The following is a 16,920-nucleotide window of genomic DNA, read 5'->3' as shown; positions in this document are numbered from 1 at the left end:
CTTACATTTCACTGTAAGGTCTACACCTGTTGTATTCGGCGCACGTGACAAATAAACTTTGAGTTGAAACATCAGCTCATCGGTGGCTGTGAGATGCCGATCGGCAAGCTCCCGCTGAAACGTGCCCGTTGCCAAATACCCGAGGGTGGATAGCACTTGGATGTGCCCCGGAATGGCATTAGTAGTTTGCCTTTCTAAAATAGGTTTTAAATCATTGCAAAAATCCTGTAACATTGGTTTTGGAAAACGATATCTGATAATGCAAAAAAAAAGTCCCACCTGTCTCTAAAATGCGCTGTCTRCTAAGTGCAGCATGTGCCAAATCTTCCAACGGAACAAGATCAGCCATCTCTCACTTGTTTTCCCGTAACAAATGCGGTCAAATGATATGATATAGCCTGTCAAGATATTGTATGTTGCATGAATTCAGAATGGAAATGCAATGAAATCGAAGAATGATTTAATTATTATTCTCACAATTTCATACATTTTCAGCATGTATTTTCCTCACTCAGTAGGCTACGCTTGACAAGCAGTTCCCTTATTCCACCAGTTGGCATTATGTATAAGCATGGTCATGGCTGTGCATACATTTTAAGCACACTCTGAAGGGAAGGTTCATATTGATTGGCCCTTGGTATCTCAAAAGTTCAAAGTCTTGGTTGAATATTTGCGATGTGCAATTCAGTCATCATGGAATAGCCTGCCTTGAAAATCCGACATTTCCTCTAGGCTCTTTGGTCYTTGAAAGCTCTTTGGTCCTTGAAAAGTCAAGTTATGGTAGCCAAATTAGAAGTTCTACTGCTCCAATATAGTTATTCTGTAATTTAATTTCTGATCAGTTTTTTGAGAGATGTAGCCTAGGTGCTTGTGTTTGTTTTCCGCCGTTGAAAGGTGTTGTGCTAGTCTRTTAAAACCACAGGCAGTTATTATGAGCAAGAAGACATTGAATGTTGGCTTCAACTTGATTTTCCCTGCAAAGAGTTTCATTACATAGGAAACTGCTTTTTGGTCACTTTCTCTTTTTTTTTTTGAAACATGATACAGTAACCACTAACTGTTGAACATGTCAMATGGTGAGACTGACTAGCTACCACATGGACAGACTTCATTAGTGTGTTTGTCTCGCAKGCTGTCTATTTAGTCAGGCAATGGCCACATTATTCTGACATATTTTAGAATATAAAAATAATGTGAATGTCAATGCATAATGCAATTGGGTAGGCCTATTATAAAGTGGTAATGCATACATTAATGCATACAGTTCCTGAAAATTTGAATTCAGTACTTGAATAAGGCCTTGACTTTGACTTTCCAATGTCTTTATGAACCAGATATAGGTTACTTGCTCAGACTGCAAATGAAATCACCTACTATTGAAATGATGCAGCCTCGTTTGTCTTCCCGTCAGATCTTGACCCAGGACAGTATTTTTGATTTATTCCTGCAAATAGCTTTCAGTTGGCACTGGCCCAGTGTGCTGCCTGCTGTGTGCGGTAGCGCATAGGGTCTATATGTCTACCACGTTGTGTAGCGGTTAGCATGCTAATGATAGAGTAACCATTTTCTAGTAGACAGAAAGGCAATTTTAAAAGATAACTAACTACAAAGTAGTCTATGCTTACCTGGCAGAATCATGATTATTTGCATCAATCCTGTGGCAATTTGTTTTGAAAACTCCATCACAAGTGCCCTACAGAAACACAGCTAGCCAAACAACTGACTGGCTTGTGCACACCTGAATTAAAGGGTAACTTTAATTAGTACACACAACAACAAAAAATGCAACATTTCTCATGTTTTTCCAAGACTTCAAATGGTCCCCTGATGTGGTTTAAGCATTGTTGTGGACTTAGAAAAACAACACAATTGGATGTTCTATTAAAAAGTGAGATTTTTGAGTGAAATCCTGTTACTGTGGTATCCTTTTGGTATGAAGTATAATTTTTTCAAAAACTGACCTCCAGAGGATTTTGCAGAAAGAACACGTGGCACTTTAAAAACTGCAATATATAAATGTTGCACTTGTTATTTATTTATTATTATTTAAGACTGTCTCCTTTCCTGTTACAGTAAATCTATCAAAATCAATGTAAAAATGTTAGTGTGGAATCCTGTCTAGTCTTCCCATCCTAGTATGTTCTCTCTGTTTCACTAGAGCTCTGGGCAGGGCTGAGGGGACAGGCTCTAGTCTTCACAACTGACCCTGTCAGATGACCTATAATAATTTAAAGAAATGTGACTCATTATGTAGCCTACCAGTTTGACTGTTATAAGATTTTGTATTTCGATAGCCACCTTCACAGAGGCTGGGAAATGAACAGTGGGTAGAGTTCTAGCTCCTAGACTCTGATATTAGGTATCAGATGGACARTGAGGTGGCGTCACCAGACTCTTCCTGTGCCAGTAGCAAGAAATGAGTACAAGCCAATTCAATTTGTCTTGGCCCCTCTAGTAATGTCATTGGTAATTTCAGCCCCACCTCTTGTGGTGGGGCAGGGAGAAGTATTTTACTGAGCTCCTTTTGTTCTCCCTTGTTCTGGGCTGAATAGCGGGCCTCTTACCTGTGTGTGCTGGTGAGATGAGCTCCACTCACTCGGCCTGGCCCAGATAACCATCCCTCTCTGTTTTATAGAGGTACGTAGGGGGGGGGGGGGTTACTGGAGCCCAAGTGTGCTGTTAGATTGGAGTTGGATAGAGCCTCTGAGATTATCCCCAAATAAAGACACTACAAAGGGGGCAGATATCTGTGCCACTCTCCTTCACGGGGGGCTTAGCTTCCAAAGTTAACCTTTTTTTATTTTTTTATAATACTTTTTAAAAAACATTTAAATTTGTTTTGCCTAAAATGACATACCCAAATCTAACTGCATGTAGCTCAGGACCTGAAGCAAGGATATGCATATTCTTAATACCACTTGAAAGGAAACACTTTGAAGTTTGTGGAAATGTGAAATGAATGTAGGAGAATATAGCACATTTAGATCTGGTAAAAGATAATATAAACAAAAAAACATGCGTTTTCTATTAAATAGAATTATCTGCTTTGAAATGCAAGAGGATTCTAGGTGTAATTTCGRTTTTGTCCACAAGATGGCAGCAGTGTGTGTGCTAAGCTTCAGACTGATACAGTGAAGAATTACCTCACTACACAATATTTTGCATCAAGTCTGCCAGGAGTTTGCCCAAATGTGCCAAATTGGTCAATTTATACATTTGCAAGTACATAACTATAGAGAACATACAAAAATGCTATGGTAATAAAAATAATTACACACTCCCAGCATACTGCGCTGGCCAATCAAAGACAGCCGTTGGGTCAAACTGTAGAACCCAGTTCCCTACATTTTGAATGAAAAAATAGATTTTATCAAATGAAACTATGCTACATTTTATCTCTGGGACCCTCAGGATGACAAATCAGAGCAATATTACTGAATGTAAGTACATTATTTACCTTCAGTGGTGAGTGTATCAAATCAGTTGCCGTGATAAGTGTTTAGTTGTTGTGCACTATCCTCAAACATTAGTAGGGTATTTTGTTCTGTAATAATAGATACTGTAAATTCGACACTGCAGTTAGATTAACAAGAATTTAAGATTTCTTGCCCATATAAGACATGTCTATGTCCCAGAAAGTTGGCTGTTGTATAAATTGTTTTCTAGTCACATTATCGCATATCGCAACAACCGTCGACAAAGTAGTTTCTCATTGTCCTGACATTTTTTGCATTTGTTTTATTTAACTAGGCAAGTCAGTTAAGAACAAATTATTATTTACAATGACGACCTACCAGGGAACAGTGGGTTAACTGCCTTGTTCAGAACAACAGATTTTTACCTTGTCAGCTCGGGGATTCAASCCAGCACCCTTTCAGTTGCTGGCCCAACGCTCTAACCACTAGGCTACCTGCCGCCCTGATATATGGATGATAGCTCCACTGAGATGTCCCCCTGTCTGTGTCTGAAAGACATGTCTTATTTTCAGGAGGTGCTGATGATGTTGGACAACTATGTGCGGGACTTTAAAGCTCTGATTGACTGGATCCAGCTGCAGGAGAAGTTGGAGAAAACAGATGCCCAGAACAGGTGATCTATCTATGCCTTGGCTCTCTTCTTTTCTCTCTCTCGCTCGCTCCCTGAGGGGAACATCTAAGTGCCATCTCTGCTCCCTGGCTTTGAGTCACAAACACACTAGATCAATAGGCTTGCCTTGGCTGTAATTCAAGGTGATCCACCCGTTTATTGGCTCCTCTTTAACACAATGACCACAACACCATTAAATGGCTATAAAAATYCAAGCTTTTAAGTTGCCTCCCAAGTTGTACATTTAAAGTAGGCTGTTAATCGGTCAGTCAACCTGCAACTTTTGTGTATGTTTCTGTGTTCCCATAAGTTGAATTGTTTTTAGCTAAAGTGAGATACAAATCTCTCCCTATGGTACTACAGTATATTATAATTTTATATTCTTATTTTATTTGTCCTCTCTGAATCCAGACCCACGTCTTTGGCTTGGGAAGTGCGTAAGATGTCCCCAGGTCGTCATGTGATGCCCAGCCCCTCATCTGACAGGATTGTCCACTCACCTAGTGCTCGCCGCGCCCTAAACTTTGGGTAAGATTTCTCCATCTCATTTCTGGTTTGGTTGACAGCCCTAATCTCCACCGTTTCTGATCTGAACTCAAAGTGCTTACCATCATATTAATGTAATGACTGCCAGTCATTATGAAAACACACCATTATACAGCAGTCATCAAAATCTCTCCTCACTTTACTCCGCATCAGCACATTCTGGGCAGCAGCATGTCGTCTGTTTCCTCTCAGCTATATTCTGTGTAATACAGTCAGCCATCATTACATGTTCACAGTTAGAGTAAAGGGAATACCAATGCTAAATTGATAAAAAATAGCATTAAAACTTCTAATTAATAAATCAATGTGCAATATGATGTGCCAACTGGTTTGGGTTGGTAGTGGCTGCTCTGTGATCTGYTGGTAAGGGGATTGATTGCTGATGTTGAGGCATTTGTTTAATGTAATTTGTCAAGTCTCACTAGCCTCGCCACGCCACAGAAACAGTGGGAGGTATAGATAAAAGTGTGGTTAAAGACTGCTGAAGCATCGGTTCAATATGTGCGGTGCCCTGTAATCGGATGCTCCAGGAAATGGGTATTGATCATTAGGGCGGTTTGTAGACCCTGAGAGTGTAGGGAGGAAAGCCTGGGTCAGACACCAGCCTGGGCGAGGCAGATGGAGCTGCTCACCTTATGGTCACCTCTTATTACTCTTGCTGGAGTACGTCACAGCCATTATTTAGTGGTCACCAACCGGTCTATCTTCAATGCATTCCTAGTCTATTTATTTATCGTTATTTGTGTTGCTCTGTTGGCGGTACAGTAGGTGTACTTGAATCAGAGGCCCTGTGCACCTTCTTAAGSAAAGTGTTCCCATTTTGAAACACTTAATTTGTCTGAAAAGSGGACTGTGAGATCTGTGACTAAATCGAGTGCACATACTGCGCTGGCCAATCGGATAGCTCAAATCACCTTGCCTATGGCTTCCAWGACCCCAGCCACAGTTTGATACTAGCCTACCTGAGATTTCACAACTTTTAATATCATGACCGGAGAGAGACTGTCAAATAATATAGCGAAGCGCTGCAGTTCTTATGAGTGAGTTTGTCCAATTTCATTCAGCACTGTCAACACTGTTTTTGTTCAACACTATTACGAAGCATAAAACGTGCTTCTCCCTACTTCCACTYGCGCTGCAATGAATGCGTAGCCAGGTGTATCGATAGCCCTGCATTTTTATTATTAGCATCTTGTTGTGTCTACTTTAATATTGAGGAATATTTCACTTTCTCTGGTCATAGCAACAACATGAATTTGTGCATGAGGCAGATGCGGTGCTACTTGAGTTTCGCCATCAGGTGGAAGATTGTGTTCCCTTTCTGGTCAGTCTCACCCAAGGAAAGGAAGTAGAGAGCAGGGACTGTGAGAGGCAGACCCTCTGCTGCTCTCTCCCTCCCTCTGCTGAGACTAAAAACTGTGAACTTCAGTGCGTTCAAGACAACTGGGAACACTGGGGGAAAAAACTAGCTCCCTCTGGGGAAAAATCRTTTTGAACGTTCATCCAACTCGGAAACTCTGGTATCTTTTTAGAATGTAACATTAATGTTACGTTCTGAGTGGTGGATCGATGCTTGCTTTTTGACTGCGAAAGTGATCTTGACTCAGAAAAGGTTGGTGACCACTGGTTTAAAATGTACTGTTGGACCTGGCAGTTGTGTAGAGGAGAAGCTGTCTATTAAAACAAATAATTTATACTGATCTCTGTGGTGAAATGCTTCTGTGTATGTTGACATTGCGCTCGTCTGGTTTTGAGTGATTTATGTTTATCTCTCCAGTGGTCCTCCACCCACACTGGCCGTAGCTCGTCTGTCCCACACGGGCCCCAGCTGGGCTGACCGGGTCAAGTCCTCCCAGTCCCTTCCTGTCCCCAGCCAAGTCAACAACTATCCCGCGGAGAAACCAGGTAAGCAGAGCACCCGCATGAAATTTAGAGGCTGCATTATATGATCCTTACATGGTTTCATGGTCTTTTTATAATCAGTGCATGTAAACCCCTCAGGGTGTGTATCCTCTTCTGATTGATGTCTGCGGAGCAACACTTCTAATGAGTGTGTGTGTCCTTCACTGTGTCCAGGTAAGAAGGACTCTGAGGGCTGGGAGACAGTCCAGCGCGGGCGTCCGGCACGGCCTCGCTCTGCCGCCATCGTAGTCAAGGTCAGCCCGGTGCTGGCCCACATCAGCCCTAAAGATGATATCAACAAGGAGAACCAGCAGCCCCCTGGCAGGCCCTGCCCCCTGGACAAAGACGAGGGTCAGTGTGAACAACCAATCCCAGAGGAGCCCGTCCCCCTGGAGGAGATGACAGGAGACTCAGAGAAGGGTCACATGATGGAGGTAGGGATGGGGGTTAAAATAATTTCACTATTCGAATAGTGGCATGTATTTTTGTCGGATAACGTGTTTGTATTTTTTTATTTTAAAAAATGTAGCTACGCTACGTTTTTAAACTGAGCACTGCTGCGTGAGGGAGAGAGGCTGGCRCGCTTTCAGACCCTTCTCCTCTAATGCTGCAGCTTCGGAGTGCTGTGTGTGTAGCGAGGAGACTGAGTGAGAGCGACAGAGACGCCAAGGAAACTCGGTTACAGCCAAGACTAGCTAACTTGTAGCAGCCACAATGTTATTTATCATCCCGTAAAACAGTGCCTGTCTTGACTGTAGTAGCATAGAGAAGCTAGCTAGCTAGTTAGGCTAATTGAGGCCACAAGCTGTGCTTTTTCCCCAACCCCATTCAGATTAAACAACAGCCTACCTGTTGGTTGCTCGTTGTATCCTACTCCTGCAGCTGTTATTTACAAAAATACATAGGTGCACGATATCTAAGGAAGTCTCGAGGTTTTGCTCGCCTGAGGTAGAGTATCTCATGATAAGCTGTAGAACACACTATCTACCTAGAGAGTTTCATCTGTATTTTTTGTAGCTGTCTACATACCACCACAGACTGATGCTGGCAATAAGACCGCACTGAATGAGCTGTATTCCGCCATAAGCAAACAGGAAAACGCTCAGGCAGAGGTGGTGCTCCTAGTAGCCGGGGACTTTAATGCAGGGRAMCTTAAATCCGTCTTACTAAATTTCTATCAGCATGTTAAATGTGCAACCAGAGGGAAAAAAACTCTGGACCACCTTTACTCCACACACAGAGATGCGTACAGAGCTCTCCCTTGCCCTCCATTTGGCAAATCTGACCATAATTATATCCTCCTGATTCTTGCTTACAAGCAAAAATTTAAAGCAGGATGCACCAGTGACTCGATCAATAAAAAAGTGGTCAGATGAAGCAGATGCTAAGCTACAGGACTGTTTTGTTAGCACAGGCTGGAATATGTTCCGGGTTTCCTCCGATTGCATTGAGGAGTACACCATATCAGTCATTGGCTTCATCAATAAGTGCATTGATGACGTCGTCCCCACTGTGACCGTACGTACATACCTCAACCAGAAGCTATGGATTACAGGCAACATTCGCACTGAGCTAAAGGGTAGAGTTGAGCTTATAAGAAATCCCGCTATGCCCTCGGACGAACCATCAAACAGGCAAAGCGTCAATACAGGACTCAAATCGTACTACACCGGCGCTGACGCTCGTCGGATGTGGCAGGGCTTGCAAACCATTACAGACTACAAAGGGAAGCACAGCCGAGGTCTGCCCAGTGACACGAGCTGAACTACTTCTACGCTCGCTTCGAGGCAAATAACACTGAAACATGCATCAGAGCACCAGCTATTCTGGAAGACTATGTGATCACACTCTCCGCAGCCAATGTGATTAAGACCTTTTAAATAGGTCAACATTCACAAGGCCGCAGGGCCAGACGGATTACCAGGACGTGTACTGCATGTATGCGCTGACCAACTGGCAAGTGTCTTYACTGACATTTTCAACCTCTCCCTGTCCGAGTCTGTAATACCAACATGTTTTAAGCAGACCACCATAGTCCCTGTGCCCAAGAACACTAAGGTAACCTGCCAAAATGACTACCGATCCATTGCACTCACGTCTGTAGCCATGAAATGCTTTGGAAAGCTGGTCATGGCTCACATCAACACCATTGTCCCAGAAACCCTRGACCCACTCCAATTCCCATACTGCCCTAACAGATCCACAGATGATGCAATCTCTATTGCACTCCACACTGCCCTTTCCCACCTGGACAAAAGGAACACCTATGTGAGAATGCTATTTATTGACTACAGCTCAGCGTTCAACACCATAGTGTCCTCAAAGCTCATCAATAAGCTAAGGACCCTGGGACTAAACASCTCCCTCTGCAACTGGATCCTGGACTTCCTGACTGGCCGGCCCCAGGTGGTAAGGGTAGGTAACAACACATTCGCCACGCTGATCCTCAACACGGGCCCCTCGGGTGCGTGCTCAGTTCCCTCCTGTACTCCCTGTTCACTCATGACTGCATGGCCAGGCACGACTCCAACACCATCATTAAGTTTGCCAATGACAAAACAGTGGTAGGCCTGATCACCAACAACGATGAGAAAGCCTATAGGGGGGAGGTCAGAGACCTTGGCCATGTGGTGCCAGGACAACAACCTCTCCCTCAATGTGATCAAGACAAAGGAGATGATTGTGGATTACAGGAAAAGGAGGACCAAGCACGCCCCCATTCTCATCGACGGGGCTGTAGTGGAGTAGGTTGAGAGCTTTAAGCTCCTTTGTGTCCACATCACCAACAAACKAACATAGTCAAAGCATACCAAGATCGTCGTGAAGAGGGCACAACAAAATTGTCAGACTCCAGCCACCCTAGTCATAGACTGTTCTCTCTGCTACTGCACTGCAAGCGGTACCGGAGCGCCAAGTCTAGGTCCAAGAGGCTTCTAAACAGATTCTACCCCCAAGCCATAAGACTCCTGAACATCTAATAAAATGGCCACCCAGACTATTTGCAWTGCCTCACCTCCCCCCTCTTTTACACTGTTGCTAGTCTCTGTTGTCATCTATGGATAGTCACTTTAATTACTCTTCCTACATGTACATACTACTTCAGCTAAACGGTGCCCCTGCACATTGACTCTGTACCGGTACCCCCTTGTATATAGTCTCGCTATTGTTATTTTACTGCTGCTCTTTAATTACTTGTTACTTTTATTTCTTATTCATATATATTTTTTTAACATCCATTGTTGGCTAGGGGCTCGTAAGTAAGCATTTCACTGTAAGGTCTACACATGTTGTATTTGGCGCATGTGACTAATAAAATTTGATTTGATTCTCATTTCGCTAACTTTTAATTCCGTAATTGTATTCCATCTTGCATTGCGTTAGTGAACTCTCACTCCACTTGCTACACATTTAGCCTTTTTGCTGCTTTGATTGGCAAACATAAGCTACACACCTGATGGCTAGCGGTCTTTTTATGGGGAGCACTGTGCATGCAAATTCTATTGAAGAGTTTGTTTAATTAAATTAGTCATTTGAAATGTCATGGTATATCCTTGTCTGTAAGAATGTCACATTGATAATTTAATTTAGAAAAAGCCTTTTCAGTCACATCGGGTTAAGAAAAATGTATTTGCAAAAATGAATACTCACACAAGTATTCTATTACTAATGTCTGTTTGGGTATTCAAATAACCGTGCACATCCCTAGTACTGAGCCCTGAAGTCACTCACCCTCCCAGCAGTCCCCAGATATCAATTATTCAGGACGACAGGAGACGTGGAGCAGAGTAACACAAGACCGTTTTATCACTTACATTGTTTTGGTTTTGGACTCCATATTATTCATAGACAGGCTTTCCAGACAGGGCATATCAGTTTTAACACAATTGCTCGTACACTGACACTTCAGAAGCAGAAATATKCTATTTTCCCTCTCATTAAATAAATACTCATTGCCTCGGAACACACTGGGTATGGGTGTATTCTAGGGATTGCTTATTTGAAATACACATTTCATGTATTTCCACATTGTTTATTTTATGTTTTGATGAGAATTGAATGTTTAGGGCATGTTATTGCCAACCTCCCTGCATGATGTGTGTTTTCAGCTGTGTTAATCGTTTTTGTTTGTGTTTTACTGCTCTCATGAAATGCTTGGAATATGCATGTCTTGAATGGTGTGTGTGATTGTGTTGGTACAGCCCCCATCAGACAGTGCGCAAGACTCGGTGCAGTGTGTCAACGCACCCTGTGAGGATGCGCCTCCCCCCATAGCAGCCCCAACTTCTACCCTTTACCTTACCCAGGACCCAGACCCTACGATATTCCCAGCCCTATCCCTACCAGTCCCTGCCCTAGCCCTCCCTCCGTCCCTAGACCCGGCCCAGACGGACGGGCCCTGTGCTCTGGGGGATAAGGGGACTGCGGGGGCCACGTCACAGGGCATGGCAACATCTGCTCCAGGACCGGCTGAGGCTCCCATGGCAGCGGTGAAACTGGAGAGTGTGCTGGACCCCAAAGAGCTTTCCACTGTGAGTGCTGAGAGATGGAGGAGCAGAGGGAGGGGAGGGCTCAGGGCAGGGGGGTCATGGATCCCCCATGGACCTTCAGCGCCTAAACATAGTCAATCTACAGAGCCTCAAGCCACAATGTGCTAACATGACAGGCGGCACAGCCCCCTCAGAAAAGCCCCGTGCCAGGTAGGCAGGACAGTTTGCGTGTTGGTGGTTGGCTGTGAGAGGATGTCCATGGGGCTCTTGTTGTGAGAGCTCAGAAAGCAGTGTTTGTCATGCTTGTTGCTGGTACTCCTGAAGTGGCTGGCCCAGTTGTTATGCTGTGTTGAGGAAGTGGCCACTAATCAAAACGACTGTGCTTTGAGCTGAAATGGTGCGAACCTGTGACAAGGTATCCAGTTCAGGGACAGGTTCAGCCCAAAGGGCCAGGGATCATGGCATGTGTACAATGGCTGTGTCAGGTATTAGTTTGTTTTCTGTCTCCACTGTGCATTAAGTGATCAGCAACCGTCCTGTGTCAGGTTTATTACTGCCTCATTTGGCATCATAAGTAGTCTCTCTGGAGTTAATCGAGGAGAACCTCCTTCACTAGCAGGGCTACTGTCATAGATACCTCCACAGCACTTTAACCTCTTCTGAAGGCCATTCATTATACCTAGAGATGGAGGGCTTCTAAATGGTCTACAGGGAAGTTATCTAAGCTCAGATCAAACACAGGCAGACCTGGTCTTAGTGATGGGCCAGGCCAGACGCCTCTTTGGGTGGCTCAGATAAGCCCAGTGCTGTTTAGACTGCACTGCAGGCCCCTAGTTAGAGAGAAACTGCCTCAGTGGTGAGAGAAACCTCTCCCTCATTAAGTTAGATTGGAGCTCTGGCCTCTCTGGACTGGAGTGCTGTTAACTGTCTGTCCTCCCTGATAGTGATTGGACGGCAAGTAGCCTAGAGGTTAAGAGTGTAACTGAAAGGTTGCTGAGTGAAAAACCTGTCTGTGCCGTTGAGCAAAGCACTTAACCCTAAATGCTCCTGTAAGTCGCTCTAAATAAGAGCGTTTTCCAAATTACTTAAATGTAAATGTAATTTGTGACTAAGGAAAGGCAGTTTGTCAAGTTCATGTTGTAAGTGTAAAGACTAATAKAATTTTGGGCTCCATCAGGCTGTTTAGACTCATCTAGTAAGTATTTATTCCTACACTATGTCAGTGAATTGGTCCCATGGTTGTGCCTCCTTCCACCATCTCGTCATTCTCACATTGAACTTGTTCTGCATGACTCCTGAATGCTTCCTCACCTGTGATCTTGTGATTGATCGTGTGGTGCGGTTTGTGCTTTTGGGTTTGATGTTCTTTTCTGTTTTTACATGTTATGATACTAAGGGTCTTGGGAACTTTTATAAATAGTACCGTTAGAGCTGTATGAAATTAAGAGTCATTGTTCTTGAATATAAAATTAATGGAATCTTTTAAGTTGATCACACCAAGCCCACCAGTATATACATGTAATAACATATTTCACAATCTTGATAAAAGCAATAGACAACATTCCTGCATTTTAGAGAGGTAGAGATAGACCCTGACTGCCAGTGGGCTTAGTGAAACCTGAATGAGTAAGAAAGTGCTGTATGTGAGCGTGTGTGTGCCGTGTGTCCAGCCCCAGTCCATGGCAGAGGTCCTGGCAAAGAAGGAGGAGCTGGCTGACCGCCTGGAGAAGGCCAATGAGGAGGCTATCGCCAGYGCCATCGCTGAAGAGGAACAGCTGACCAGAGAGATCCAGGCTGAGAACAATGACCTGGAGACTGACAATGAGAGTGACTTCTCTGTAAGACACATAMCTCACACACTCTCTCAATTTTCTTTGGTCATATGAAGTGCTTTTGAAGTGGTAGGATCTCTTTCCCCCAGGTCTTGAGTTTTTCTTGCCTTGTAATATCCATATGATTGCCAGTGATCGTGAACTGATTATCTCTCCCCCAGGCCAGCATTGGCAGTGGAGGTGGATTCAACATGGATTGGAGTGACATGCTAGCCGACTATGACGGTAAATCTCTTCTCTGTTTAATTGTAATATGTCTATAATGAGATGGGTTGAGTGTTGATGCTTTTGCTAAAGACACAGATGTGGTCAATGTCCAGACTCACCTCTCTCTGCAGCGCGGGAGCCGTGGCGTCAGAGCACCTCCTGGGGGGACATCGTGGAGGAGGAGCCTTCCAGACCACCTGGCCATGGAATCCACATGCACGAGAAACTGTCCTCCCCATCTCGCAAAAGGTGAGACACACACCCTCATTTCACTCTGATGTTTGTCAGAGAAAAGATCTTGGTGCATGTCAAAGTTCGCTCCTATTTTGAACGACTAGGGGAGAGGACAGGATGGCAGGTGTAAGTTGTTTTTTCTGTCAAATTTGGCAGAACCATCGCAGAGTCTAAGAAAAAACATGAAGAGAAGCAGCTGAAGGCCCAGCAGCTCCGAGATAAACTGCGAGATGAGAAGACCCACAAACTGCAGAAGCTCCTGGAGAGGGTGAGTGGCCATACAGAGCCAACGGGAAACACCACAGCCTTGCTTAGCCCAGCTCAGCCTAGCCACGTGGAGAGCTTCTGTCAGCACACTGCCAAATAGAATCACTAAATAACAGAGGCCAGCTCTCAGTCTCTCTCAGCCCAGCTGGCCACAGACACGTCTGGGAGAGACGTAGCCCAAACTCAACAATCTTTCATGACGTTTGTTTTTGTTCTCCAGGCCCTCATGAGATGAGTGTGCCCTTCAATAATCTTGAGTATTAACCACATAAGTACATGAAGTGGTGTATATTCACATGAATCCCTGTGGACATCGTACCAGAGCGGGTAGCAGCAAATGCTTTGAATGCAAGACACCATAATAGTGTCTGCCTTGGTTAGAGAATGTACATGAGTGAAATGAGCTGACCCAAGCTGTCTTTCCCTCCATCTCTTTCCCCTCACAGGAGAAGGAGGTCAGGAAATGGAAGGAGGAGTTGTTGGACCAGCGGCGGAGGATGATGGAGGAGAAGTTACTCCATGCAGAGTTCAAGCGGGAGCTGCAGCTCCAGGCCATAGTGAAGAAGGCTCAGGAGGAGGAGGCCAAGGTACAGGACTGACCCCTGGGACTCTGCACACCTAGCTACATGTCCAAGAGTTGAAGAATTTTCCTAATTAGATGTTGCTTTTGATAATAATTTTGGACATTGAGAATGTTCTTAAAAGCAAAGAAACAGGATCACAGAAAAAAGCAATGGCAAACTAGACTAGAGGCAGACTTAAAACTATTGTTATAATAATCACTTTTGTTTGTAGCTCATTGAGTCAGGCTTGTTGACCAGTCCCTTGTGTCTGTCTGCAGGTGAATGAGATAGCGTTCATCAACACTCTGGAAGCTCAGAACAAGAGGCACGATGTGCTGGCCAAGCTGAACGAGTACGAGCAACGCCTCAATGAGCTGCAGGAGGAGAGAGGCAGGAGACAGGAGGAGAAGCAGGCCAGAGACGAGGCTGTACAGGTAACAGTGGACAGCAGCAGCTCCCCCTCTCCCCAGTAGACTTCTCTGCCTTACCACCACAGTGTACAGTACCACTGACTGGCTGTGGTCCCTGTCTGTCTCCCCAGGAGCGTAAGCGGGCTCTGGAGGCAGAGCGGCAGGCACGGGTGGAGGAGCTGCTTATGAGGAGGAAGGAGCAGGAGGCACGCATCGAGCAGCAGAAGCAGGAGAAAGAGAGGGCCAGGGAAGACGCTGCACGAGAGAGGGCCAGGTCTGTACCCCCTTGCTCAGTTGGAATCAACTATCTGTTTTTGTACTGTCAAATGGGCCCCTCAATGTGCTTTGTCTGAAATAGATTACCCCCCCCACCTTAATCCGGAGGATCTTCTTCTCACTGTTCCAGTCTGTTGTTCTCTCCACAGAGACAGAGAGGAGCGTCTGGCTGCCCTCAGCGCTGCTCAACAGGAGGCCATGGAGGAACTGCAGAAGAAGATCCAGATGAAGGTTAGTGAGGCTGCTCCACAATCTTACGCCTGCCTCAGTTATATCCACAAAGAATCTCCTCAAAAAATGTATAGCACCGTTATATCAACACACTTTGACATCAAATTACTTGCTGATAATGTTGCATAAAATGTTTGAAAGGTCTATCATTTATTTTCATCGAACACAATTAAAGCTAACATAGGCCCTAGATGCCTTTAATTGCCCAACTTATAGGCATGCCCAATTTTAAGCYTTTTTTATTGCGTTCCAAAGGGATAACTTGAAATGACTAGATGTAGGTTAATGAAATAATCTAAAGAAAACKATGTGATTATTTATTAGCCTATGTGGTTATAAGTATTTAGGCATATCATGTGAAATAGGGCTCATGTGGAATCATTTTCATAAGCATGTAAGTCTAGAATATTTGTGGAGTGATCATATAGAAATAGCTAAACATTCTTCAACCACTCCAAAGCAATTGCATGTGGAGCAGGAACCACTGACTACTTTTTCTTTCTCAAAACACCTGCTGGTAACTCTTAACTGGTCAGGACACCTTATGTGCTCCTCTAAAGATCTATCGACTAGGTTGGACTCTTATGACCAAAGAGGCTTCACGCATAGCTTTTATTTTTACTTGTAAGTGTAGTAGTAAAATGTCTCTCCTCAGCACTTAGGACCAATTTTCTACGCTGAGACACTTTGTGGATACGGTTCCTGTCTAAAGTTTACATTTCCTTGTTGTAGACCAGACTGAAGTCCCTCTTAATCTCATGATCTCTTGGTTGTTCTCCTTCCCAGCATGATGAGAGCAGTCGCAGGCACATGGAGCAGATTGAACAGAGGAAGGAGAAGGCAGCAGAACTCGGGAGTGGCAGACATGCCAACACTGACTATGCCCCCAAACTGACACCGTATGAGCGCAAGAAACARTGCTCCTTGTGCAATGTTGTGGTATGTACACAAAGTCCCAGTCTGAAATGGTTTTCGATAGTTTTTTAACAGATGTCTTTGTATTGTTCTTCGTGTAGATGATGATTGATATTTTGCCCACTTGTCCTTGGCATGTTTCTTCTGACACTAGACATGCCACTAGACACCTGCTAACATTAGACAGATGCTGACATGCTGAGTAGAGAAAGTATATACTAAATGGTTAATTGGCTTGATCCACTCTCCAGTGAGAAGTTCACCCTTTACTTCATTAACTTAATTCCTTGCACTAATTTGTGAGACTGATTGGCTTACATGCTTAACCTAAACTGAAGGGGAAAGGCGCTGCAGCAGCTTTGTGGAGCGGTCCCCCTTGGCAGACTGTATGCATATAAATGCTCATGAGAAGGAGATTCAGCGGATTTTGGAAGAGAATGTATTTAGATGAGGATTTAACTGCATTGATTAAACATGATCTCTGGGGTGGAGATTTATGACTGGGCATGACTATGCTTTTCAAGTGACGGGCAACAAATCTATTGGCAGGCACATTTATCTGTGACGGACCAGGCCGGCTCTCACCGCAACAAGGTTGCGACACCTTGGAGCTCCAACTGGCATCAGATAAACAGGAGTGTGTGGGGGGAGGGGGGAATCTTGTTAACATTTCCGATGACCTTGGCTAGCATCTGACACTAGAGATCATCTATAGGCCAGCAGCCAGCACTCTATTTAATGACATTAAACCGAGGCCATCCGTAATGGGCTTTGTTCTAGCCCTTGGTGGGAGGAAACAACACGTCCACATCAACCTAACCTCATGCTGTTTGTGTCAATTCTTCATCTTCACGCCATGCTTCTGTCTGTGTATAGTCCAGCTCAGTTTTTCCCACAGTTTGTGGTTTACTGTACCAGTGTTTTCAGTGTGTCGTTTTCCAGACATGCCACACTATATATAGTC

General features: G+C 44.4%; 1 protein-coding gene across 4 annotated transcripts in view; it reads left to right on the top strand.

The window, feature by feature from the left end:
- LOC111952417 (S phase cyclin A-associated protein in the endoplasmic reticulum) overlaps positions 1-16,920 on the top strand; it is a 111,132-nt gene that overhangs the window by 18,702 nt on the left and 75,510 nt on the right. Inside the window, exons 5-18 of one of the 4 annotated variants that reach the window (XM_023971058.1) lie at positions 3,989-4,089; positions 4,498-4,614; positions 6,410-6,537; positions 6,709-6,968; positions 10,839-11,063; positions 12,692-12,859; positions 13,015-13,078; positions 13,174-13,309; positions 13,451-13,562; positions 14,008-14,148; positions 14,403-14,558; positions 14,666-14,808; positions 14,960-15,041; positions 15,828-15,980. In XM_023971058.1, the coding sequence (XP_023826826.1) occupies positions 3,989-4,089; positions 4,498-4,614; positions 6,410-6,537; positions 6,709-6,968; positions 10,839-11,063; positions 12,692-12,859; positions 13,015-13,078; positions 13,174-13,309; positions 13,451-13,562; positions 14,008-14,148; positions 14,403-14,558; positions 14,666-14,808; positions 14,960-15,041; positions 15,828-15,980 (1,986 nt within the window). Of the gene's footprint in view, positions 1-3,988; positions 4,090-4,497; positions 4,615-6,409; positions 6,538-6,708; positions 6,969-10,733; positions 11,064-12,691; positions 12,860-13,014; positions 13,079-13,173; positions 13,310-13,450; positions 13,563-14,007; positions 14,149-14,402; positions 14,559-14,665; positions 14,809-14,959; positions 15,042-15,827; positions 15,981-16,920 lie in introns of all 4 variants that reach the window. The other 3 variants (XM_023971057.1, XM_023971056.1, XM_023971059.1) reach the window with 3 other exon arrangements.

The sequence above is a fragment of the Salvelinus sp. IW2-2015 genome, linkage group LG26, assembly GCF_002910315.2.
Source record: "Salvelinus sp. IW2-2015 linkage group LG26, ASM291031v2, whole genome shotgun sequence".
Taxonomy (NCBI): Eukaryota; Metazoa; Chordata; class Actinopteri; order Salmoniformes; family Salmonidae; genus Salvelinus; species Salvelinus sp. IW2-2015.
The sequence above is the reverse complement of the archived record's forward strand: the minus strand, read 5'-3'. Positions and strand labels throughout refer to the sequence as shown.